Below are 23,831 nucleotides of genomic sequence, written 5' to 3' on the forward strand. Positions count from 1 at the left end.
GACAGGCTAGATGCGGCAGCAAGTTACATTTAATCAAGTTATGCAATATACAAAAGTTTTATGTTTCATGTAGATTAATTTCAGTATTAAAAGGCCAATTCCTTAGTCTCACCACCCTAGGCATGTTAAATATGTTACCTGAATTTCTACTGGAGCACCAGCACAGACACGTACAAATAACTTACGTGACAGTTCTGCTCTCCCCATACTTTGTTCTCTCAAGAGAAGGCCCAGGAGCCTCAAACAAGAGGGGTAGTTTTTGAGTCAGGCTTTTGGCTTTGGGAAGTAAAAAAAAAAAAAAGAGTAGGTATGCAATTAAAAAATAGAGTCTATTAGGAGTGGGGAGCAAGAAACCTTTGGGTACCAGTCAGTGAACAACACCATTCCCACAGCATCAGGGGCTTCTCTCATGGCAACCAGCCCATACCCAGGAGTGGGAGCCCAGCTGCGTAACTCGAGGTTACAGCATGAGCAGGGATGCTACTAGCCCTCCCCACCACAGCTGGAACAGTTTGGCACAGATACTGAGTCCATTAAAAACAAGATTTAAGCAGAGGATTTCACACAGGCTGACCCAGACTTGGAACTGAGGAGCTTTTCCACCATGGTGCGAGCATAGCGGAGCCGGCTGGCCAGCTCCTTGCAGCATCCGTGTTCCTCGATGAGGCTCAGCTTGTATGTGCGGAAGTCCCGTTTCTCATCTATGTATGTGACAGCAGCCATGAGAGGGCACAAGATGACCTTTGTGTGGTCCTGTGGGGAGAGAACACATGGTCACCCTGAACGCTCTCCTCCTTGGGGACTGCATTTCCTCAGGATGAACCACCACAGCAGCACTTGGGGCATCCCAGAAGCATGCTGACAAAGCACCATGCCACAGCATTTGTTCACAGATTGCAGCAAAGGGGAATAAAGTGATCTGGCCAGCCAGCTCAAGACCGCTGCAACCCAAGACTGTGCAGCAGCCCTCCTCCTGCTAAAGGACACTGCCCCTTCACAAGCAAGAAGTGTCTGGGTGGCTTATGTACCCAGCAAGGGAAGCAAGGAGCCTCCCGCTGCTTGGTTCACTGGGCAGTCTCGGCTCAAGTTCAACCCCGCTGCTGCCTTGCATGCAGCACTGTGTGGAGTGGGGCTTGTTCAGCAGCTGGAGCTACAGCCCCGGAAAACTCAAGAGCAGCAGCCTGACCTGGAAGAAGTTGATCTGCACGGTGCCATTGCTGAGGTGCAGGATGATGGCGCTGCGGGTCCGGAACCACGTGCAGAGGTAGGGTAAACGGGCCAGCTCGTCTCCTTCCCGTGGCGTGATGTTAGCACCCGCCTTCAGCAAGTGCTCGCTCATGTAGTTCCGGAAGTATTTCAATAGTGTTATCTACAGATGGGAAAGGCTGTGAGCAGACAGGCTGAAATGACCCTGGCTATGTGGGAGCACAGGGGCTGCTATCACCATCCTAGAGTGATGCATCACTGCACAGACTGGTGTGAATTCTCATGCTCAAAGTTAACTGGGTTTGTGATACTTCAGACTTGCTTTGTTGAACAGTACATAAAAGTCTTGTGAGCACTTATTTCTGCTAAACTGCTAATAAATGAGCCTCAGATAGCAACTAGAAATAAACAGTTAGAGCTGCCAGTGTCTGCCCTCATGGCCACATTTTACCAGCCAAGAGGAAGCCTGCAGAATGCCAGTGCCCCCAAGTTACAGATGTTTCTCCCTGGAACCCACCCGTGCCCAAAGCAGTCCAACAAGGCTGGCAAGTCTCTCACCAGGAGTAGCCACCCTCCAGCAACAGCTCCTGCCCCAGGACTGACCTTCTTGTTCAAGGCAGAGGGGTAGGATCTCACAGTGAAGTAGGACTCATTGCTGTTTTGCTCAATGTACTGCAAGCTGTCACCATCATTGTACATAATAAGACGAGTGGAGTCATTGAAGAGAACTCCCACACTGTTGTCACACAGCTGGTAGCCTAGTTTGAAAGGGAGCCCATTAGGCCTTCAGATACCACCGGTTATGTGAAACACAAAGGTAGAATGCTGTATCATCTAGGGGTTCCCTGACAACCACCCCACCAAGTCCCTGCCAGGTCTGAAGAGTCTTCTTTGCGGAGGTCCGGGTGGCACTTTTCCTCCTCTGGATCCGTCATCCTCCCTTATTGCATCACCTGCTGCAGAAGCAACTTGCAACTGCCACAGTGGGTACACACGCTCACTGGGGAGCGAGGCCAGCCATCTCTGCAGCAGGTAGCCATCTTCCACATTAAAGTGGCCAGGGCTGATGTTCAGTGACCACTACTCTGATTCCCTGGGTATTTGGCAACATTCCTGACAGAGCCTTGGACACACATGCACTGGAATACTGTGACTAAAGAACCAGACCTACACAATGCCCAAACCCAAGCTTCCCCCAGCCTCTTCAAAAACTAGAAAAGGCTGAAGTATTGCTCCCCTGTTATTTACCTAGACCATATTTATCCGAGTAGTCCACCCATTTGCTAACCCAGAAGATGGGAATGCAGGCTGGGTCTTCAGCTTCTTCTGCAAAGAGAAAAGGAATTTGTCAGAAGACGTTTCACACCACCCTGCACACCTCAGCAAGCAAGCGATACCATAAGAAAGGTAAGTAGCTACTACATCACTTCTCAGCCTTCCAGTTTGGAACAGAGGCATGCTGGTCCCTCACCTCAGACAACAGCATCAGAATGACAAAGCAGCAAGTTATCCAGGAGGGCCAGCGCCTGTGGGACTGTCCTCAGACTCACCTTGTCTCACTGCCAGTCTCTCAGAGGGCTTGGATGAGTTGACCGCAGTCAGCTGCTGCAACATGTCAGCTAAGTGACAGTCAATAGCATCTCCCGGCTCCCGCAGTCTAGCTGCATCTTCTTTTTCAGGCAAGTTCTCTGGTGCAGGACTGTCTGGTCCTGGGCCAGGAAAGAGAATAGTGTTGAGGCGTGATGAGGGAGTAGGCTTCTAAAGGCATCAGGTTTACATTGTACCCTAGCTATAGGAAACACATTACATACCATATAGCTAAAGCTAGCACTGGCACTTTCTCCCTGCTTTGGTTCTGGGCAGAGTGAGGAGACCCCTCTCACTCACAAAATGTCCCAGGTGCTCATAACAACAAGAGGAGGCAAGGGAGCACCACATTCCCCGTTGATGGCTCTGGATGGTGTGGGAAGCCAGGCAGGCTCTCATCCAGCACCGCAGCCCAGCCTCACCTCTGGACACTTGCACTTACCTTTGTTAAGTGCGGTCAGCGGCTTTCGCCCGTTCAGTTCAAGTCCACTGGGAGCAATTGAAAATCTAGGTGCAATGGTGAGGCAGCTGGTGGGCAAGCGGCTGGGGATGTATCCTGATGTGAAGAACTCGTCACTCAGCAACTCGTCAATAGTTGGGCGCGTGGCAGGGTCAGACCTCAGCATCTTCTGGATGAGGTTAGCAGCTACGGGGTTGATGTGCTAAGAGGCGACAGGCAGAGTTGAGAAACAAGGGTCAGGGAACAACATGTACTAGTGGCAAATGCATTGGATACACAACCTGCAGGGGAAGTTCTGCTTGGAGCAGAGCTCCTGTGCTGCCTCAAGCAAGCAGGATGCAAGCTGAGGAAACAGAATTGGGCAGGCATGGAGAGCTGTCTCCTAACAGCATGCAAGGCCTAAAATCAACTGACTTCAGCAAGACAAAATCAACAGCAGTGGGATGAGCTGGGGACCTGGCCCAGACCTCACAGATTTGAGCATGTCCATTTAACATCATGTGCCAAGTGCTCAGCTTGGATTTTTGCTGGACTACAGGGTGGGGAGCTGCTGGCTCCCCAAGAGGCTGGCCCTACAGGTTTACTCCACCATAGACTGAAACATCCCCTTCACAGAATCATTTAGGTTGGATAAGTCCAACCGTTAGCCCTCACACACCATGATAAGAGCCATTTCACCATTATGTGAGAGCCCGTTAAGTGCCAGAAGCAGGATGGCACAGCAGAAGGCTGACAGAGAAGCGCTGCGAGGTGAACGGATCCACCCGTGGGAAGCACCATACCTTGGGAATAGTATAGTCATTCTTCTTGATTCGGAGGTAGGTTTCTTTTAGACAAGAAGTTTCAAAAGGTGGTTTCCCGACCAGCAGAGTGTACCTGCACGTTTACAGACAAAAGGGTGTCAGTTTTACAAAAGGGACTCCAAGACCTGTGCGCAGAAGTGGCCCTGGGCTAAGCACATCCTGGGACTTTACTAGCAGAGGGAACACACTTGGCACTGGACACGCAGCAGCGCAGACAGCTGTGTGTACTGTGCCTGGTTCCTGCCCCTGAAAAGGGAAGCCGGAATCTCATACCCTCTGGGGAAATTTCCAATTCAGAAGTGTGGGCTTTTGGAAAATACCTCGGGAGAGCCAAACAGCATAGCAGATCATCCTGCACACATCCCTGTGTGTGCCGGGCACAGCACAGGTTGCATGCTGGCTGGCAGCAGGGTCAGCCAGGGTAGGTGCTCCAGAGAATGCCCTCCCCAAAGCAACACAGAGGGGCCAACAAGACCGGGACCGCTGGGACCACCAGGACCGCCAGCCCCATGGCCACGCAAGAGGCATTTTGACTCACATGATGCAGCCAATGGACCAGATGTCCACCTCGAAGCTGTGCCCCTTCTTGCCCAGGACCTCTGGAGCAATGTAGTTGGGGGTTCCACACAGGGTCTTCTTGCGCTCGCCATCGTACTCCACTTTGGTGGCCAGGCCAAAGTCACCTGCGAGAGATGGGGTGTGACTGGAGCCACCCAGGACAGCTGGTCTCCAGGGCTGGGGAGCCCACCGGGGGCTGGCAGGGTGGCATGTCACGGGCACCTACCGATCTTCACCTCCATGTCGTCGCTGAGGAAGAGGTTGCCCAGCTTGAGGTCGCGGTGGATGACGCGGTGGCTGTGCAGGTACTGGCAGCCCAGGATGGTCTGGCGCAGGTAGTACCGCACCTCGGGCTCGCTCAGCGCCTTCCGCCGCTTGTGCAGCTCCAGCAGCGACTGCGGGGGGACACTCAGTACCGGGTGCTCCCGCTCGTGCCCCCCGGCGCCCCCCGCCCGCCCCCCCGCTCCTCACCCTGCGGCGGCAGAGCTCCAGCACGACATAGACGAAGTCCGCGTCCTCGAAGAAGCCCTGGAAACCGACGACATGGCGGTGGGCCAAGCTGCGGTGGATAGCGATCTCCATGGACATCTTCTCCTTCTGGTGCGGCTTCACCAGCAGCGACTTGGGCACCACTTTGCCCGCGAACACCTCCCGGCTCTCCGCCTCCGCCAGCTCGTAGCACCGCGCGAAGCCGCCCTTCCCCAGGAACCGCCCGCGGACGAAGCTCCGCCGGGTCCGCGGGTCCACCAGCACCTTCGGTACCTCCTTCCCGCCCACCACTGGCCGCGCCGACGCCGGCTCCGGCTCCGTCAGGGCCGCCGGCCGCGCCGCCTTCCCGCCTGCCGCGTTCATCATGCACCGGGCTGCTGCGGGGCTGCGGGGGTTGCGCCGGGCCGCAGGCAGTAGCCGGGAGCAGAGACCGGGAGCGGGAGCAGGAGCAGAGGCAGGCAGCGCAGACCGGGCCAGACCCCAGGCAGAGGCCGGGAACAGGGGTCGGGCCGCAGGCAGGAACAGGCGCTGCCCGGTACAGGCGCTGCCCGATTCAAACGCGAGCCCGGAGCGTTACGCACCCACGGCCGCTCCCTATTGGCTGAGAGGATTTAAAATCCACGCCGCCCGCCGCAGGGCACCATGGGAGCGCCCGGCCCAGCGCTCTTAAAGAGCCAGGCATCGGGCGGGGCGGGGCGAGCGCGCTGGCCACGCCCCCACGCGGGGCGGATGAGGCGGGGCAGCGCGCGGCGCGTGTTCCGGTGGCCGTGGACTGGCGGGGAGCGGCCACGGGGCACGCGTGGGGCGCCGCGGTCACCGCTCCCGCAGTGGCTGCAGGGCAAGGCCCAGCCCCACGCCCCCCGGCCGCTCTGTGCCCCCCGCGCCCACGGGGGGTCTCCCGGCACAGGTGCCCCCGGCCGCTCCGGGGGTTCCCATGCGCGGGGCTCAGAGCGCTTTGTGTAAGGAAGTTTGTGTCGGAGCCGGTACCCGACGCGGAGATTGTTTTTCTGGGAAAGAAACGGCACCCGGGCTGCCCGCTTCCCGGCCTCACGTATAGCGCCCGCGCTGACCGGAGCCCGGCTCTCCCACCGGCCTGTGCTCTGCGGAGCCCCCTGCGCCCGCCCCGGGGGACGGTCGGGCAGTCGAGCGCAGGCACCCCGTCAATGATTTTTTTCGCTCTCTCCTTCCCACTCCCCGACGGACGCCAGCCCCAGGTCCTGTCGAGCCGCTCCTGCAGCCTGTCACCTCTCACTCAGTAACCACCCGGGATGTCCTGGTCCCTTAACCTGGTCTCGCTGCTGGCTGGGGCTGAACAAATAACCCAGAACAGCACAAAACCCAGCCACGGCACTGCAGCCCACGAGCTGCCTTCCCCCCTCCAGGCACTCCATCCACCCAGCTATGCCAGGGTAAGGACAGCAATTTCACCTCCCACGGCTTCCCTTCCCGATCAGCAGAAGCCATTCCAGCCCTGGCTATCAAATAGATGTTCTCAGCCAATGAGTTTTGAGCTTTTGCCACACACTGGGCCTGCTGGTGCTGCCCATGGCACCCAGCCAGCCTTCAGCTGTTGACACAAGCCACTGATTGCTTCAGGGTGGCTTGGAGAGCCCAGGACGCTGGACCAGGACGTCAGCCCGGCGCTCACTGCAGCCAGCAGCCAACACATAAACCATTATTCTCCTGGTGGAGCCAATCATCCATCCCGGGAAATTCTGCCCCATGCAAAGTGGACACAGGCTCCGCTCAGTCGGTGACTTTGCACCCTTCCCACACAGCCCCACATGGCTCTTCGCCCTTCCTCACCCTGGGCAGCTGCAGGTCTAAAGAGCAGCCAGGCCAGCGCCTCTCACAGCCCACAGCAGGGCAGAAGACAGGGCATGCGCTCCCGAGCACGGGCTGCTGGTCTTGGTCAGAGCAAACAGCAGTAAAGCACATGGGATCAATGAAGCAATACAGCAACTTAGTGGTTGAAGTGATCACTGTTTGTACAAGATTCCTGAAAGCAGCAATTTCCCTCCCTGAGGGGCACGCTTCCCCATGCACCTGCAGCTCCTCTTTGGCTACGCAGCAAAGCCCTCCCTTGGAAGTCACATTCTAGGCAGCACGTTGCCATTGGAACGTTGCAATTCCCCAGGGCTGTAGTAGCACGCTGCAACCTACTGACACTCCATCTTTCCAGAGCTGGCAGAGGTGGAGAGGTGACCCCAGGTCAGAGGGATGCTTCAGAGGATAAAATGACCAAATCTAAGGAATGTTAGCAGTGCTGGGTGTTTGAGATCTTCAGTGGCGACTTGGTTTTATACCCTGGCAGAGGCCACCTTAACAGAGACAATAAAAGAGGTTTTAATTAAGGCAGATAGGTCAGCTCAGCCTGCTAGAAGGAAGAGTAGGCCAAGAAACTGTGCAATGATGTATCCCTCCGTGCACTACAGCTGCGCTGCTCAAGTGATCGTGGAAGTGCATCACTTGGACTTTTCCAGCTGCCATCCCATTCCCACTCTCAACCTCAGATCCCTGTTTGGCAGCCACCTCCTCCCGCCCCTCTCCCATGCTGCCGTGGCCGTTAATCAAGCGATCCCGGTGAAACGCACTATGCAGTGTTGAAACTTTGAAGTGACACCATATGGCAACACAGCACACACAGCCTTCTTCTGACCAAATACAGTGGCTTCCCACACTCCAACAGACAGCTGATGACAAGGCAACAGGGCAAAGTAGTGCTTCTAAGTGGCAGCATAACCCCACACACAGCTGACTTGTAGGAAATCTTGCAAGAATCCCCAAACCTGCCCAGTCTTGTGACGGGGCAGGCCTCCTATAGCCTCTCACTGCAAATGGCACCTGCAAGGGCTACTCAAGATTTGGGACAGCGGGAACTAAACATTTTTGGAAACTGAAGTCAGTTAGGAAGCTGCCTGCAGTACAAACACAAGGAATACCCCATACTTTTTCACGTTGGTAGAGAAAGTGGCAAGCCTGGGCCTCTCACACAGACACCCCCCTGAACGCATACAAGATCACGGGAAGAAGACTGCTTCCACTGCTGCTTCAGGAGGACCCAAGGGACACAGCTGACACTGAACAGGCATTTCGAGCCAGTGCAGGACTAGGCAGTACAATGGTCCCACTGAATCTGGGCTTCTAGTAAAATACTGCTGTTGAAACCAGACAGACATGACCTAACTGATCCGCTGCATCGGACAGCTCAGCATCAGCCAGGTTGTCACAGCTTCGACACAGAATCTCATCCATCTTCTTGTCCCAGCTGTTCTCCCTGCCCTGTTTTTTTTTTGTTTGTTTGGTTTGGTTTTTTACACACAGATGTGAAAGGAGTCATGCCATCTGGGATGGCTAGACCCAACAAGTGGGCCATTTCCAAACACCTGAAGCAACACTATCAGAGCTACTACTGTTCCAAATAAATGTACCTGACATTTCAGTGTGGATTTCAGTCACCCTGTCAGCTTTAGGATTCTCACTTCAGCACAAAGAACAGAAGCAAAGACATTGTCTGTCAGAGCTGTTATAAAACAACAATGCTGGAATCACTTGTGGGTGAAAGTCATCAGCTCAGAGGCAGAAAGGAGCAGCTGCTTCACGCTGTATTTCACTTTTTTAATGCACTGACACTGTAATAGTAAGAGCCTGTAATAGTCACAGAACAAGAAACTGCGGCTCACATGCCCAGGCACACCAGAAACCTCAGTCTGGTCTCAAGTTTGATTTGAAAAGTAGCAACCTTGAGTCACTTGAACAACCGAAAAGGCTTTAATTTATGTACAGTAAATACAAACCGGTCAGTGGTTTTACATTTGATTAACAGTAATTACTACACACTTTAGTACTTGCACAGCTGTTTGCTATTTAAGGTGTATCAGTTCTTTGCATTACACAGAACAGCTGAAGGCTCCAGGGCTGCTGATCTCACAGCCACACCTACTACAGAACTACTATGCATCTTGGCCGCCAGCTGCTACATTACAATATGCAGGAGCCCCAGTTTTAAAACCTAGAGAAGGACAATGCTAAGCTTTAATATAACACAACCAAAGCAGGCAGATTAATTTTTAGCCAGTCGTCTGGCACTGGGTCAGGTACACACTAGTCAGCTGTCTCCAATTTTCACAGAGCTGCTCCCAGCAAGAATTATTCCTGCTCTATTACATGTCCAAAATGAAATGTTTGCTCTTTCCAAGAAGTCTGAATCTCCTTCTTAAGTTTTATAATGCAGAAAAGCATCAAAGAGCTTTCTGCAAATATAAGTACTGGGTGATAAATGGGGACAATTGCAGCATTCTCTCACCCACCTCCGGTTTCTGCTTTTCATTACCCACTTTCTGCTGCACTGAATTCTGTGAGTGACATGGCAATCCTCTTTCAAACCCCTTTGGCTCTTTAAGGGCCATGATGTTCAGGAAGCAGATCATGCACTGGCCACGAGAATGCTAACCCTGCCTGATGGCTGAGAGCACAGGACTGATGTACTTTAAGAGCTAAAAACTAAGAAGTGTCCTGTCAGGCAAGGCATAGAAAGACAGGTTTCAATGTCAGCCACAAGTCCTAAAGCCAATCCCAGGACGATGAACAATATCCTGTCCCTACAGGATAGAATCTCAGTTCACAAGGAGAAAAGGAAGAGGCCATCCACCTCAACACACAAGCTTACAGAGTGCCAAATATTTTTCCAAAGGGAAGCACTGGGTCTAATGAACCCTGGTGAGTAACTGCCCATAACACGCACATCAGCCATATGGCACTTCTGTTCTAGGATGGAGATCGCTTCTAGGAAGCGTAAACCCACTTGCTTTGGGGTAGGGGCAGAACTGACAAGAAAGACAGGCTTAGGCTGCAGGGTACATGCTGTCAACTCTGCCTTGTTCCTCAGCTGCAATGGGGAGATGCTGCCCTAAAGGGAATTGTATCAGCTTTCCTAGCGCCGTAACATTTAATGGCACAATTCAGACAACATGGAATGAATTACATTAAAATGAGCATACAAAGTTTAAACAACATGACACAGCAGCTTTCACGAGGGACTGCCTGGCCAGATCATTAGTGTTGAGGAGCACTCACAGAAGTGCTCGGAACAGCGGAGGGCCGTTCCCTGGTCTCACTGAACATCCCTCTCCCCACCCCCAGAATACTCCTGCCTGCCTTTACTGCTCTGAAGCATGGTAAATGGGCTACTAGACCTGAGTGAGTGGCAAGAACTTCTGGTAATAGCTCTTCGTAACATCGATCATGAGTTCCTGGGTACATTCTGGGAGTTCCCCAGAGAAGAGCCCTGGAAGACGAACAAGAATATGACCATCAGTGTTCTTGCAGGAGAAAGCAGAACTACGCTTAAATTCAATATTCAAAGCACTGACTTTGATTGATAGAACAGGAAAGGGCTCGTCTCGCATCGAGCAATACAGTAGGATGGTTCCCATCATACCCCCTGAGTTGCAGCTGGGTCCTGCAACAGCTTCCACTGTTCCCCACAAAACACCAACAGAAGATAAATGACAGAGTGCGCAATTTTTACAAGATCTCCAGCACAGCCAGGCCAACAGGGAGCAACTAAACATCCATACACCTCATTTTAATGTAACTCCCTCCCTATTAACAGATGAATACTGAGCAAGTGGACTTCTTGCCATCTGAACCACTGAAATACCTGCAAAACCAGAAACCACATAAGGAGAAGGAGTGTTCCCTCGACCAAAACCTAATGCCTGTTGGGTTCTACGTGCCTTAAAAAATGTGTTACTGTGTACAGGATGGCCGCAGCTGGCATTCTAGTAATACTGTTCTGTGTAAACGCGTGCCACTTACCTAACATACACTGAAGCAATGAGTTTCACAAGTTAAAATTGTTACTTTTCAGTTCACTAAGTGCCTTATACCTTTCTTTTTAGGCACTAAAGGCTAACAGGCAATTTTGTCACAGCAATCTCATTTTAAAATAAGAATATCCACATTATCTATACCTCTGTGCAAGAGAAGTTAAGAGGGAGCATACCTGGGCAGCCTGAGAAGACTGTGAAAGGTGGGACTACTGTTTCAGGAGGTAGTACTGTGTTGTCTAAGATTTTGCAGCAGTCTTTCAAAACGCATCTACGACCCTAAAACAGACAATAGGAAAAGTTTATACTTAAAATACTATACGTTTCTGCTTGTTACTGATAAGTTAACCTAAACTTCAACAAGTTTAACTGCTCAAAACACACTGTATAAGGGATGACAGAAATAAATCTTTACCCTGACTGAATGCTCTTCCCAACAGAATTAACTTTTTTTCTTTTCTGAGGAAAAACATCTGTTTGCTCTCAATGAACACACGCATCGTCAGCTGCATATTAACACACACCAGGGTTCAAATTTGAGCCCAAAACACGAGTCATGCAGTAACACAGCAAGGCCTTCTCTAACTCAGCAGACAGCTATCTTGGCTATTTTGTATTATTTGCACAGTAACACAATTCCACTTGTACTCTGTGGAAAGGCTGCCTTCCCCGGACAGTCCCATTAGCCTCAGAGACAGTACTGCTGGGATGGATTTTCCAAACAGCCGTCAGCTGAACCTGCTATCCTCAGAAAAGCAAACCTGGAAGCACCACTTCCTGCAGAGAAGTAAGGTGAAAGGAACAGCACAGACGTGCTCTAGCCAGCTGGTGCAGATTGTTGTTGTTGTTGTTGTTACAAAGCCTCAACAGTACTCAAGAGTTTAAATAAAAGACTGAGAAACAGCACTTACAATGACACAGTTCTTGCCTATGTGGACATAGGAGCCAATTTGGGCTGCATTGACAACACAGTCCTCTTCTATGAAGACATGATCACCAATGTGGAGAGGGAAAAAAGCCACCCTGTGACAGGAGAGTTATTTGTTCAGGTGTAAAATAGACAGACTGAGCCATGACACTGTTAAGACTCAAAATCCCACTGTGGAGTCGCTGATCTGCAGCTGGACTACCCGAGGTGGATTTGATGCTAAGGAAGACAGAACAGTAACTGGGCTTTCTCATCTCTTTCTACAGGATGGCCCAAATGAGCAACAGGAAGACGTTGTGAATAAACCAAGAACAAGTGAAACAGTTCTTCATTTTGCCACTTCAATATATCCCAGCCTTCCCATATTACAGGCTGAAGGGATCACTAACCCTCAAAGCAAAGTTGAAAGTTTGAGAAAAAGGCAGGTTTAGAGGGACGTATTGCTGCAAATCGCTACACAGCCCCCTGAATACAGATTGTAGCCAAGCCAATGTATTTTTTTACGCATACAGATTTTAACTTTAACCTCCCTAAAGGAAGGAGGCTTCTTACCCTTTACTAAACTTCTTGAAGGGTGGCCTAATGACACTACGGCTTTTCACCACGCAGTGTCGTCCAACCCGTACGTTTGCCAGGTCACCGCGGATGATGCAGTCATTCATAACTATTGTCTGGAGAAGAAAAGAGAAATAAACGAGCTGCAATTTCTACCCATACTGCCAGTTATTATACAGACTCGTGCAGAGGTCAGGCCACTCCACCAAAATTACGTTACCTTACAGATGAGTTTTTCAGTCAAAAGAGAGAACAATACAAATACACAGGAGCCTGGAACCACCAGTTGTGCTCCTGTCATGCCAGTTAGCTGCACAAAATAAGCCAATACACGAAGCGAGGCTTAAGCACAAACAGAAATATGTTGTTCCATAGATAAAAGCATCACGATCTGCTCATGGGCAGAGGAAGCTCCGTGTTCTCCGAGAGCAGAGCTTCGGCATGATGGGGCCAATAGCAGCTGGCAGCAGACAGCAGAGCAGCGCGGGTTCTGCTGCTGTGGTGAAAGGAACCCCGCGGCTTGTCCACACTCCCCTCCCACCCAGCCGGGCTGCTGGGCAGAGAGAGGCACCAGGCCGCGGGGATACCACAGCCCCCTCCCTGTCGCCTACCTTGCCGTTGAGAACGATGTTCTGGCTGCCGCACAGCACCGACTGCCGGCTCACCTTATTGCCGGACGCCTGTGGGGAGAAAGGGCGGGTCACTGCGGCGGCTCGGAGCCTGCGGCCGCCTCCCCTCGCCCGGGCCCCGACGCCTCGCTCTGCCTCCCCCGGGCCCCGACGCCTCGCCCTGCCTCCCCTGGGCCCCGACGCCGCTGCAACAGCCCAGCGAACCCGGATCGGCCGCCCCGCACCGTCTCGATGTACTCGGACTTGTTGTAAAGCATCTCGCTCAGCTCCATCACGGCTCCACTTCCGCACAGACACGCCCGACTTCCGGTACGTCACTTCCTCCCGCCAGGCAGCGCTTCTGCCGCGGGCGTGGCCTATGGCGGCCCGGTTGCTATGGGCACGCAGCGCCCGCCGCCCGCGGGAGGCCGCCATGGAGGGGCCGGCGGTGGCCGGGGGCGCCCTCAGCGCCGCCGAGAAGGAGAAGGTGCGGGGTCGGGGGCGCCGAGCCGGGCCCGGGGCGGGCGGGCGCGGTGGTGCTAACCCGGTGCCTTGTGTCTTGCAGCTGCGGGAGAAGCTGGCGCTGCTGAGGCGGGAGTACAGCGAGACCGTCCGCCGGCTGCGGGTGAGCGGCGGGGCTCGGGCCGGCCGGGGGCGGTGGCGGGGGCCGGGAGGCCGGTCCCAGCCCCCTGCCGGTGTTGTGTCCGCAGCGGGCGCGGCGAGCCGAGCGAGCCAGGAGTGGCGGCCGGGGCGCGGAGGAGGAAGGAGGCCGGGGGGAGCGGAGCCCTGCAGGTAGGAACCGGCGGGCGGCCTCCGGGCCGGGGCGGGGCGGCGAGAGCGGCCGCAGGGCCCCGTGGCTGCCGTGTGCTGCCCCTCGGTCTACCGGGGCGGCGGGGGCAGAGAGCCAGCCCTGCCCACCCGCTCCCGCCCTTCTCTGCTGACTGCCTGGATGCTGGCGCCATGTCCCCGCACCCACGTGCGGCCTTGTACCCGCGGGCGGCCTTCCGGGGCCTGCTAAACCGACCTACGGTAACACCTCCACTCCTTCCCTCCTCAGCAGGTCTGCATGCTCTCTAATCCTGACTAAAATGCTCGTCTTCCACTCTTAACGAAGTCTCCTTAGTTTTACTATATGATGTTTTTCTTGGGTGGGACTTTGCTGGGAGTACTTCACACATCTGACATTTTTTCTTCACAGGTTCTAGAGAGAAGGTATCTCCTAGTGCTGACAAACATGAAACCCCCCAGTTACAGACTAATGCCTGCTTTGATCTTGTCACAGAGAAGAAAACATCTGTCACATCTAAACATGTTCCAGAGTTCTCCAACAATGAGGTTAGCCAGCAGGACAGCTTGCAGGCAGAAAGCATACGGGCTAGCCAGGAAAACCTGTGTTGTGGAATCATTAGGACTGCCCCTGAGGAGAAAAAAACCCAAACCTCCAGACACTTGATGAAGCTGAGGAGACGGACGAAGGCTCCGGTATCAGAGGAAAGGGAATCGGTGTGTGATGTGCATCTCAGCAATGCTGATGAAACAGCAAAAAATCAAATTGCCAGTCCAGAGGAGCTCCGGTCACCTGTCTTCAGGCGAAGCAGTCTCTTAAACACTGAGGAAAACAACCAAAGAGCATCCAGGCCAGCACAGGGAGAAGAAAACAGTTTCACTCCCCCCAATGCAGCGTTTGGAGTTGTACAAGACATGCTTGAAGACAGTGTCCCTCCAGGAGAACCTGAGCTGTTCCCTTGTGCACTGAGGGACAGCAGCAATGTCTGGCAGCCTGAGTCCCCGTGTGCTGTGGCCACATCTGACAACCATGAGCCTGCACGGCTATGTTCAGAGAACAGTGACTCTTTTTCACTTGACACTAGTGGTGATGGAGGAAAAGAATCCTCCAGTATAATGAAACAAACGGACAGTGCAAGTATGTGTGAAGACCAGGGAGAATTACATAGGCTCTTGGATTTAATGTCAGAAAATGAAGTATTGCCTGCTGATGGAAATAATAGTATAACTAATGACAGCAAAAGCTGTGAAGGAAATCAAAGTCATGCAAATAGTTTAAATCCCTTTCCTACAGATCTTACTCTGAGCAATGTTGAAGAATTGTTGGAGAATCAACAGGTTGACATTCAGTCAAGACTTTCTCATCGAGAAAAGGTGACAGCTCCTGAAAGTGCACTGAACTCTTGCACAGTCGTTGAAGGGCTTCTCTTTCCAGTTGAATACTATGTCAGGACAACTCGACGCATGTCTAATTGCCAGAGGAAAGTGGACCTTGATGCTGTAATTCTCAGCCAGCTGGGCAGAAGCAAGAAGGGTCAGCGAAGGAAGTGCAAGCAGAAAGATGCAAATTCCGGTCACTCCTCCCAAGAAAGAGCTGAAAATCATTTGGAGTCGGGGATCATGCTGTTCCCTTTTCTTGGTGCAGAAAATGATTTGGCAAATTCAAGTAGTCCTCAGAAATCTCTTCCTGCGTCCAGTGGTAGCAGCACTTCACTTGGATCAATTTCTCAAAGCAGTATCACCAGCACAAAGCGAGATCAGAGACGAACACAGAGGAAAGAAAATGAGAAAAAGGGAAGAAGAAAGTCTACCTGCAAACCCCTTGTCCATCACGTGTCACAGGAACTTACAGAGAGTTTGGATCTTGTAACAACAAAGGAAGGTTGTCTGCTATCAAATGAGTGTCAGAGTGAAAACGTAAACTCTGATGCTAATCTTGAAAAATCGTCAGGTGAGGGAAGGTTGTCTGCTGCTGCAGCTCTGGCGTTGGGAGAGCCAGAAGCGAGTGCTGCTATACAGCCAACGAGTGCCGATCCTCCTCCTGCAGGAAGCCAAGTGCTTGGCAAATGCCATAAGGCTCTGTTGGAACAGGTTCAAAATCCGCTTCAGAACAGTGATTCTCTGAACCCAGGGATTGAAACGTTTGCCAGCCGTATAGGAGATGTGGAAGTCAATTTAACTGTGTGTCAGGCTGACAGACAGGCACTGGAGCATGTTAAGAATCCGCACATGCAAGGAGCCTGCAAGGCTGAGCAGCTCCTAGCGATTAATGTCCCTCCGTGCCGCTGCCTGCGTTCCTCTGCCAGACAGAGCACCAGTCAAGTCTCAAAAGGTACTTCATGAAATGTAAACACGCCCTAAAACTACAGCCTGAGAGTGAGGCAGGGAAACATCCTGGTGAACACATGCACTGCTGTTCACACTCTGCCATATTTCAGGAAAATCTGATACAGGTTAACTATTACTTTTTTTAAGTAAGAGATATTTTTGTTTTAAAGTTAGTTCATTGTAGTGCCCATGTGCCTTGAACAATTCCAAAACTTCTGCTTCAGCACAGTGATGGGGGGTGAACAGAAGTGCACGGGTGAGGAGCAGGGCTGAGAACTTTTTAAGCTGTTGGAGCAAATGTTGTGCGCAGTGGACCCGATTTTCCAGCAAATGGATTGCAAACCTGTTTCTCCAACTAAGTCTGCATATTAATGACTTTTTTTTTCAGTGCTGACAAGCGTGAAACCCAAAGAGTAGCATTGCAGTCTGAGGGTCTGTGAATGTTGTGGACAGAGAAAGTGCTGGGAGAAAACCAAACAAAACAGACTAAAGACTCAGTCAGTTCTGACACTCTGGCAATGGTATTTTAGCTGAAGGCTTGATGCAGAGCAATTGCAGAGTGTAACGTCTTTACAGGAAAGTGTTTGGTTGCGTTTTTTTTGTAATAGAGTGAAACTGTATGAGAGATTCTGAAAAGTCTAGTTGCTGATTATTTTATGATGTGATGTTCTCTCTTGTACTCTTGTGTTTGTCTAGATGCGAACAAAAGAGGACGTAGGTATCCAACAGGTTCTGAGAGTCCTGCTTCTCTTGGCTTGCCTGCTACAGACTCTGACACTTGCGGCTCTCTCTTCTCCTTCCGCAGTCTCCAGTGGCTGGCCCCTCAGCTGGGTGTCAGAGACTTTGACTTACCAGATGAGGAATTTGGGCTACTAAAACTTGAGAAATTAGAATCTTCCCCTATGAACGACTTGGAAGTTTTTGTTCCTAGTGTGTTTGGAGATGGTGTGGCTTCAGAGGACACACAAGATGCACAGATGAATCCAGAAGGAAAATGTCTCAAAAGTAATTTGATTTTGACATTCAAAAATGGATTGCCCGAGTTACCTCACATAGAAAGGCCAGATTCTAAGAAGGCTATTTCCACCCATGAATTGTTACTTACTCCCATGGGGGCTGTCCTAGCTGGTGCTCCCACTCAGCCTGAGTCTCAGATTTCCTCATCTGTTTTCCCTGTTGTGGGTGCAACCCCAGCTGTTTTACCACCAGTACTCGATAAGGTCTTCCCCAGCACACCTTCTGTACCTCCTTCGCAAACGAGCTTGCATTCCTCCAAAGGAGCACCTGCCCAGGTTGTGGATGATGGGGAACGCAAAGACTCTGCTGTCCCACTGCATTTGCACAGCTGTGGTGCAGGATCTGCTAGAAAAGAGGAGGAAGAAGGTACAACATTTCCTTTAGAAGCTGAAAGAGGTGCCGGTAATAAATCTGATGATGCTGTGACCTTGGAGAAGCATCAGCAGTCAGAAAGCAAAGAGCAGAGAACTTCTGAACAGGTAACAAGCTGACCTCTTTGCCAGGGGTACCAAGCCAGTGGTTTTGTGGGCAAATCCCCTTTTCCAGAGTCTCACCTGATGTCAAGGAGAAAGACCTCGTTGCATCCTAGCCCTGCATGCTGGCTTTAAGCTGACTTGGTAAATGTTTAGTTTTCATCTGTTGCCTAAGGTCTTTTGACCTCAAGAGGAAATTCTTTAAAATCCTGCTTGATGAAACTGGAGATGTGGGTTTCAATGCTTATTACGGGATGTGTGTTTGAAGTGTGTGTGTATATATATGCACATATGTATATGAACACAAAATTTCTAGTACCCACATAGTGTTGGTCTACTTTAAGGAAAATTTTCAGCTAGGATTTGGTAATGCAGATTAAATGCCTCGCATGCAGGATAGGTACTGACAGAGTGACTTGTCTCTGAAGGCTGAGAGATGCAAAGTGGTGGTAAAAGACAATTTTCAGGTGAAACCAGGAATAACCTGTCTGGGATTTCCATTTTTCGAAGACATGCAAGTATGAAGAGAGGTGCTCCTACCATAGCTCTCCAGCAACAGCACGCAGAGTGAATTCACACTCCTGCCTCATTCTTACAGGTGCTGAATGTCATTTCAAAGTCAAATTATCTTAATTTTTTACCTGTTTTTGCAGAAAGTAGATGTAGCAGTACAGTTGACTCCACTACTGCTTGATGGCCTGACAGAAGAGAACTTGCAGCTTGTATCAAAGCTAAAGGTGGGATAACATTGGATGTTTACTGAGTCAGTAGCAGCTCTTTAATACCAAGTTTAACAAAAATGCAATAAAAAAATGCAAATGGCTAGTTGAAGACAATAGATTGCTGTCTAATTGGATCGATTCTGACTTCACTTGTGGTAGAGCATGCTGAAAGGTTAGATTGCTGTCTGTCTCCTTTTGACTGGCGATTTCAGTGTTTGTTTCTGAATAATGAATGTCTATGAACATGTGCAAATGTCTTAACAATCAGAACTGCTGCATTTTGATTCAGCCCCAGATAAAATTATCTCAGCCCTTGTACCCCTGTTGCCTGCCCTGTGGCTTCTGTGGCCTCCTGTCACCATTTCAGGTGCTAACTAACCCAGTAAGGAGCAGATTTTGTGGGGGACTACAGTACTGTCAGAGAAGTGTTGATGTTCACACCCATCTAGAACGGAGCCTTGATTGCACATGCCAAGGCCAAGGCAAACCTTGCCCAGGACTGTCTGTGCAGCTGAGCCATGGGCTCTCCTTCCTGCAGCAATGTCCTTTCACTGTCCTCTATCTCTTAGTGGGTAGAGAAGGTCTGGCAGGCATGGAAGCACCATCTGTGGGAAGGCGCATTGAAATTGCTAGGGTCTGTGTCACTTCTAGCTTTTCCAAATCAAAGTGCAAAGTTTTGCTCAAGGAAGCGAGCCTGGGAAGTTAGTGTAACCAGCCAACAATAATATGGCTGAAGCTGAAAACTGTTTTACAAGGGAGAAGAAAAGGCCATTACTTTGTTCAGTTTTAAACTTGGTCTGTGCTATTGCAAGTCCTGTCTCCCATTTGTGCAATGAGGGAACCAAGCGTGGCACACAGGCTTTGTTGTGGCTGTGCCATGATGCCCACAGTCCTGTCGAGCTCTGGGCTCTGCTGTGTCCCCGTCATTTCAAATGACAAGTGATTTTTGTGAAGTGAGTCAATATACTTGCTGCTCTGAGGGTGAAACCCACCAGGCCTGTTTTCCTTAGTGCCTTACTGGCACTTTACTCAAAATTAAACATCGTAAGCGTTAAGTTTTAGCATCGAATCCTCATCACACTGAATGTCAAGCATTTTTCTAAGGCTGAACCTCCAGATTAGATAACCACGTCTATCAGAGGAAAACCAGCGCTGTTTTGTTTTGGACAGGATTCTTCAACTTCCTGCGCCGTGGATGTGAGTACGGTGTGGTGGGAGGCAGCTGGCTGCAGAGAGCTGTGTGTGGTGACCGCCTGTGAGAGTTCTGTCTCCCTGTGGAAACCTCTGGCGTCTGACCGCTGGGGAAAGGTCTATACTTGGCAGCTCAGAGAGGTGTGAACGCAATCCTTATTTCCAACATTTAGGGCAACTGTCTTGTCCCATGTGTTAGTTCCCAAGATGTAAGGAGCTTGTGATCTTGGGTGCAAGGCGAATTCTTTAGGTGGCATAGATTTTTTTTATTATCCTCAGGCAACAGAGGAGAATGATTCGCAGTGCTGATGGAGAAGGCCAGTAGCTTGTATGGTGGATTGTTATCTGTGGCAACATGATACCTCATGTACTGAATGTGGCTGCGCTTCAGCCACTGGCTTATGCACTTTCCTCTTACGCTCTCTGGAGACACTTTTTGTCTCTTGTATCAACAGGAATTGTTTAATTAGGCATACAGCAGAGAGTTCAGCTGTTAATCTAAGTGTGCTTCTTCAGAGGGATCTGAGAATTAATTCTGCCCTGTATCAATTTACAAAAATGAGAATAAAGTCAAAGGGACGCTGTAGGTGACACTGAATTCTTGTTTTGCTGTCCTAGATTCCTGTAATACAGCTCGTTCCTCTGCCGGACACCTGTAATCTCGTGTGTATAGCATTGGGAGATTTGGAGATTGGAGAAATAAGGTTTTACATTTATTTCTTACTAGCACTTTGCACCCTGAATACCTGCAGATTAACTCTCCTGTGTAACAGTTGAAATTATCTCTTACTAATATGTCACTTTGTTGCTTTAACAGTTAGAAAATATGGAAGGGATTTCTAAAAATCAAGTATAAAGACTTGCTTATTCGCCTCTAGAGGTGGTAGACTGTTTAAACCTGTGCTTATTTTATATGCCAAGGCATGTTTGAGTTATGCTTCCTTCTGTCATTAGGCGTACTTTTCTCTTAATTTAGGCTCTTGCTTTATTCTTCTGAGAATGACTCATTCAAGCAATCTCTAGTAAAAACTGGAAATATAAAAGCTGTTCTTGGGCTAAAGGATAGGAGGCTGGTCAGCAGCAGCAGGACTCTACAAGAGCAGCAGGTGGAAATAGTATCGCTTTCGGAAACAGGAAGGTGAGTCTGCTGGTTTTGGGGTGGTCTCAGGGTGGCAGGTGGAAGAAAAGTTAGAAAACATCTCAAGGGTGGAAAAGTGTTGGGTTCCTCTTCTTTCTGGAGATGTGCTGAGTACAGAACACGTACTTACTATGTTGACTCCTTTTCCTCACTTGCTAATCTGCTGTTCAGGAGCAAGGACGGACAGACTTTGATGCCCCCTGAAGAAAGTGTTTTAGCTTTTGCTGAAGTGGAAGGAATGAGAGATGCCTTGGTTGGCACCACTGCAGTGAACAGCATTGTTGTTTGGTCAGTGTTCCTTTTGCAATTAAATGCTTTAGTTTGTGGGTGTATGTGGTGGCTGTAACAGCTATCTGCTGGTTTGCCTGTGAAATGAAAATTGTCAGAGGGCCTATACCCTGGCACTTGAATTTCTATACAGTCAGGTAGATAGTGAATGAGCTATGCTGCTGTAATTCCACTTGCTTTTGATCATACTCATTGCCATCTCTTCCTGTGGCCTCTTGTCTTAGTTTGATTTATGTACAACCAAGACTGTGTCCATCTTGCATAGTGGTGTAACTATGATTAGAAAATAACAGGTAGAGGATGGAAAAAAGTCATAATTTGTGTTTTCACCAACTGCAGGAATTTGAAAACAGGCCAGCTTCTGAAGAAGATGCACGTTGGTTATTCCTACCCAGCTTCCATCTGCCATCGAGTATATTCCGACTCTGTACGTACAGGAGATATGGCATACAGCTTATGTGTGGGCTGTACGGACTCACGGGGCGGGGGGACTTAAAGGATTAGAGTTTCTAGAGTGGATTGAGATAACAGTTCTATTTAGATATACTGAAGATATTTCAAAGGCAAATACAGGAGAAATAAGCCACACTGGCTACTTCCAGTTCTTGGCTTCCGGCAATGTACTAATAAAATGAGAGTGATGCATCAAAGTGTATTCCAGAGCAGCAGCATCTTGCATGTGGGAAGCAGTACTGTTGTGCAGTACTGGTGCTTGGTAAGTCTCCTCCATTGCACAAGTGGGTAGCTGCCAGCGTGGTGATGGCACACTGCCACTGTCGGAAAACGGATGTGAAGTTGTTATTATTTACAGGTACCCCCAAGGGTATGAGCTATTTAAAACCAAGATTAGTACTAATGATTCTTTCCCACTTGCTTCCACCTGTGCTGTGATTCCTGATGGATTTTTGTGGTTTATCGAGGGTCTGATTGTTTTCAGTGAGCATTTAACCTTTTGGGACAAGAATGTCTTGTCCAATAATGATGCCTTGAGTCAGGCTCTTTGGAGGCATCCTCAGAATTTCTGTCCCTGAGGTGTTTTATGCTGGCCTGTGGCTGTTCTGAGAGCTGCTGTTTTCAGCTGTGCAGGTTTGTGTGGAATTCTTATTAAATTTTAAGCTCCTAGGGATTAAAATGAGGCCCAGAAATTTTACTTTAAATATCAGTTCATCCTACAGCAAGTTTAGCTTTTTCAGGCAGAAAGATAAATGCATAAATCCATTGGGTCACTGAGCTGTCATTCTGCTGTATTGCATCAGCCCTTATCAGTCAGCCACTGCTTTGGTTTTTATCTAATTTGATAAGGAAAGTAAACCATGTCTGTTTTACTCAGTAAAAATAATGCATCACTGTCCATGGGGCTTTGATTATAGAGAGCATGTAGCAATTAATTTTTGGAAAATTCTGTGAGGTTTTTCCCCTCTTGCTGTTGTTTTTAGTGATGTATTTTCCCTCTGTCCATCAGGGCCTTCTGTTTGTTGTTTTAAGTCATCCACATGCCAAAGAGAGTGAGTCCTGTGGAAACCCCGCATTCCGTGTGATAGCCTTCAACCCCAAAACATCCAGGAGCACGGGAGTGATGTTCTCCTCTCTCCCACCCGGGCACACTGGAAGGCAAGTACCTCAGGGACTCTGCCTGCTGGCTTCACGACTCCTTCGGGGTGATTTTGGGGGGAGAACTGCTTAACGAGCTGAGCGGCACTGCTGGCAGGGATCCATTTGCCATCTTGCCAGTGATAAGGAGGCTGCATCCGCTGCTGCCGTTTGTCCCATGTGGAGGCTGGAATGGGGTGAGGGTGTGGGCCGTTTCCTGCCCGCTTCCTGCGCCAGGCTGTGTGCTGACCTCCCAGCTCCTGGCGACACCGTGCAACGGGCTCGCTCGCTGGAGTGCTGCGGGCAAACGGCAGCGCCCATCTCCTGCCTGCTCACGCTTTTGTCGTTCTTCCCCCACGCTGACTGTGGAAATGCTGTAACCAGGTTCATCAGGTGATTTCCCCAGGCAACACCCCCTGAGAAAACGTCCGCAAATGAGGCGGTCAGAGCCCTTGTGCCGCTAAAGAGCACTTGGCTCGGTTAATTTGTGTTAGGCAGCTCTTTGCAGTCAGATGGCCTTTTCCTTCCGCTGTCTTGTGTTTTGAAGAGCAAGCTGTTTAAGACTCAGTCTGGCAACGCACTTACGTAGGAAACGTTACGATGGATATGCACGAATATAAGCAGATTGAGATCTTGGCTTACTGAATGGTTTTCTAGTATATTCTGAGGCTGAGGGAGCATTGTCTTGACGTCCTTCGTTCTCAGGTGCACAGGGGGTATGGCATGTAATGTAGGCTGGCTTCCTATAGTTGGCTTCAATTGGCTTATCAGTTTTGTACGTGAAAAACTAGGTAATGTGAAAAATGCCGCGGTAGCATTTTCCCCCACTGAACTGCAGCATTGTGACCCGTCTGTGCTTGGCCGTAGGTACCTGGAGGGTGATGTGAAGGGTGCCTCGGCTGCCGCCGTGCTGACGTCAGGAGCCATCGCGGTGTGGGACCTGCTCCTGGGGCAGTGCACGGCCCTGCTGCCCCCGGACCCGGCGGGGAGCTGGGCGCTGGCCCGCTGGGCCACCGTCGGTGCCTGCCTGCTGGCCGGGCAGTGGGACGGGACCGTCTGCCTGTACCGGTACCGGCAGCCCCAGCCAGGAGCGGCCTGAGGGGCAGGGGGGCGGGGACCGCCACCACCAGCGGAACCTGACGGGACCGGGGCCGCCGGTGACGGGGTGCGGGGCGCGGCCGCGTGTGTGCGATGCCATTAAACCTGTCGCCTTGGGAACGACTCCGTGCCTGCTGCTGCGCCGGGGTAGGGTGGGGTGGGGCGGGGCGCGGCC

General features: G+C 50.7%; 3 protein-coding genes across 3 annotated transcripts; 1 reads left to right on the top strand and 2 right to left on the bottom strand.

The window, feature by feature from the left end:
• Positions 1-11: 11 nt before the first annotated feature.
• On the bottom strand, positions 12-6,954 carry PLK1 (polo like kinase 1). The gene is made up of 10 exons (XM_080384432.1): positions 5,086-6,954; positions 4,841-5,009; positions 4,595-4,739; positions 4,036-4,129; positions 3,236-3,455; positions 2,757-2,915; positions 2,455-2,532; positions 1,810-1,964; positions 1,187-1,369; positions 12-753 (listed from the first exon to the last, which is right to left on the bottom strand). The coding sequence occupies exons 1-10, from the start codon at positions 5,467-5,469 to the stop codon at positions 547-549; spliced, it is 1,794 nt and encodes a 597-aa protein (XP_080240558.1). The 5' UTR covers positions 5,470-6,954; the 3' UTR covers positions 12-546.
• A 112-nt stretch (positions 6,955-7,066) lies between these two features.
• Positions 7,067-13,388, bottom strand: DCTN5 (dynactin subunit 5). The gene is made up of 7 exons (XM_080384440.1): positions 13,271-13,388; positions 13,029-13,097; positions 12,415-12,533; positions 11,846-11,957; positions 11,111-11,213; positions 10,299-10,390; positions 7,067-7,424 (listed from the first exon to the last, which is right to left on the bottom strand). The coding sequence occupies exons 1-7, from the start codon at positions 13,316-13,318 to the stop codon at positions 7,404-7,406; spliced, it is 564 nt and encodes a 187-aa protein (XP_080240566.1). The 5' UTR covers positions 13,319-13,388; the 3' UTR covers positions 7,067-7,403.
• On the top strand, positions 13,350-23,776 carry PALB2 (partner and localizer of BRCA2). The gene is made up of 13 exons (XM_080384411.1): positions 13,350-13,512; positions 13,591-13,650; positions 13,736-13,817; positions 14,224-16,143; positions 16,836-17,635; positions 18,283-18,366; positions 19,522-19,683; positions 20,161-20,246; positions 20,519-20,680; positions 20,852-20,968; positions 21,308-21,395; positions 22,431-22,579; positions 23,426-23,776. Exons 1-13 carry the CDS (start codon positions 13,405-13,407, stop codon positions 23,655-23,657), a joined length of 4,050 nt encoding a protein of 1,349 aa, XP_080240537.1. The 5' UTR covers positions 13,350-13,404; the 3' UTR covers positions 23,658-23,776.
• The last annotated feature ends 55 nt before the right edge of the window (positions 23,777-23,831 follow it).

Source organism: Falco punctatus (assembly GCF_963210335.1).
Source record: "Falco punctatus genome assembly, chromosome: 4".
NCBI lineage: Eukaryota > Metazoa > Chordata > Aves > Falconiformes > Falconidae > Falco > Falco punctatus.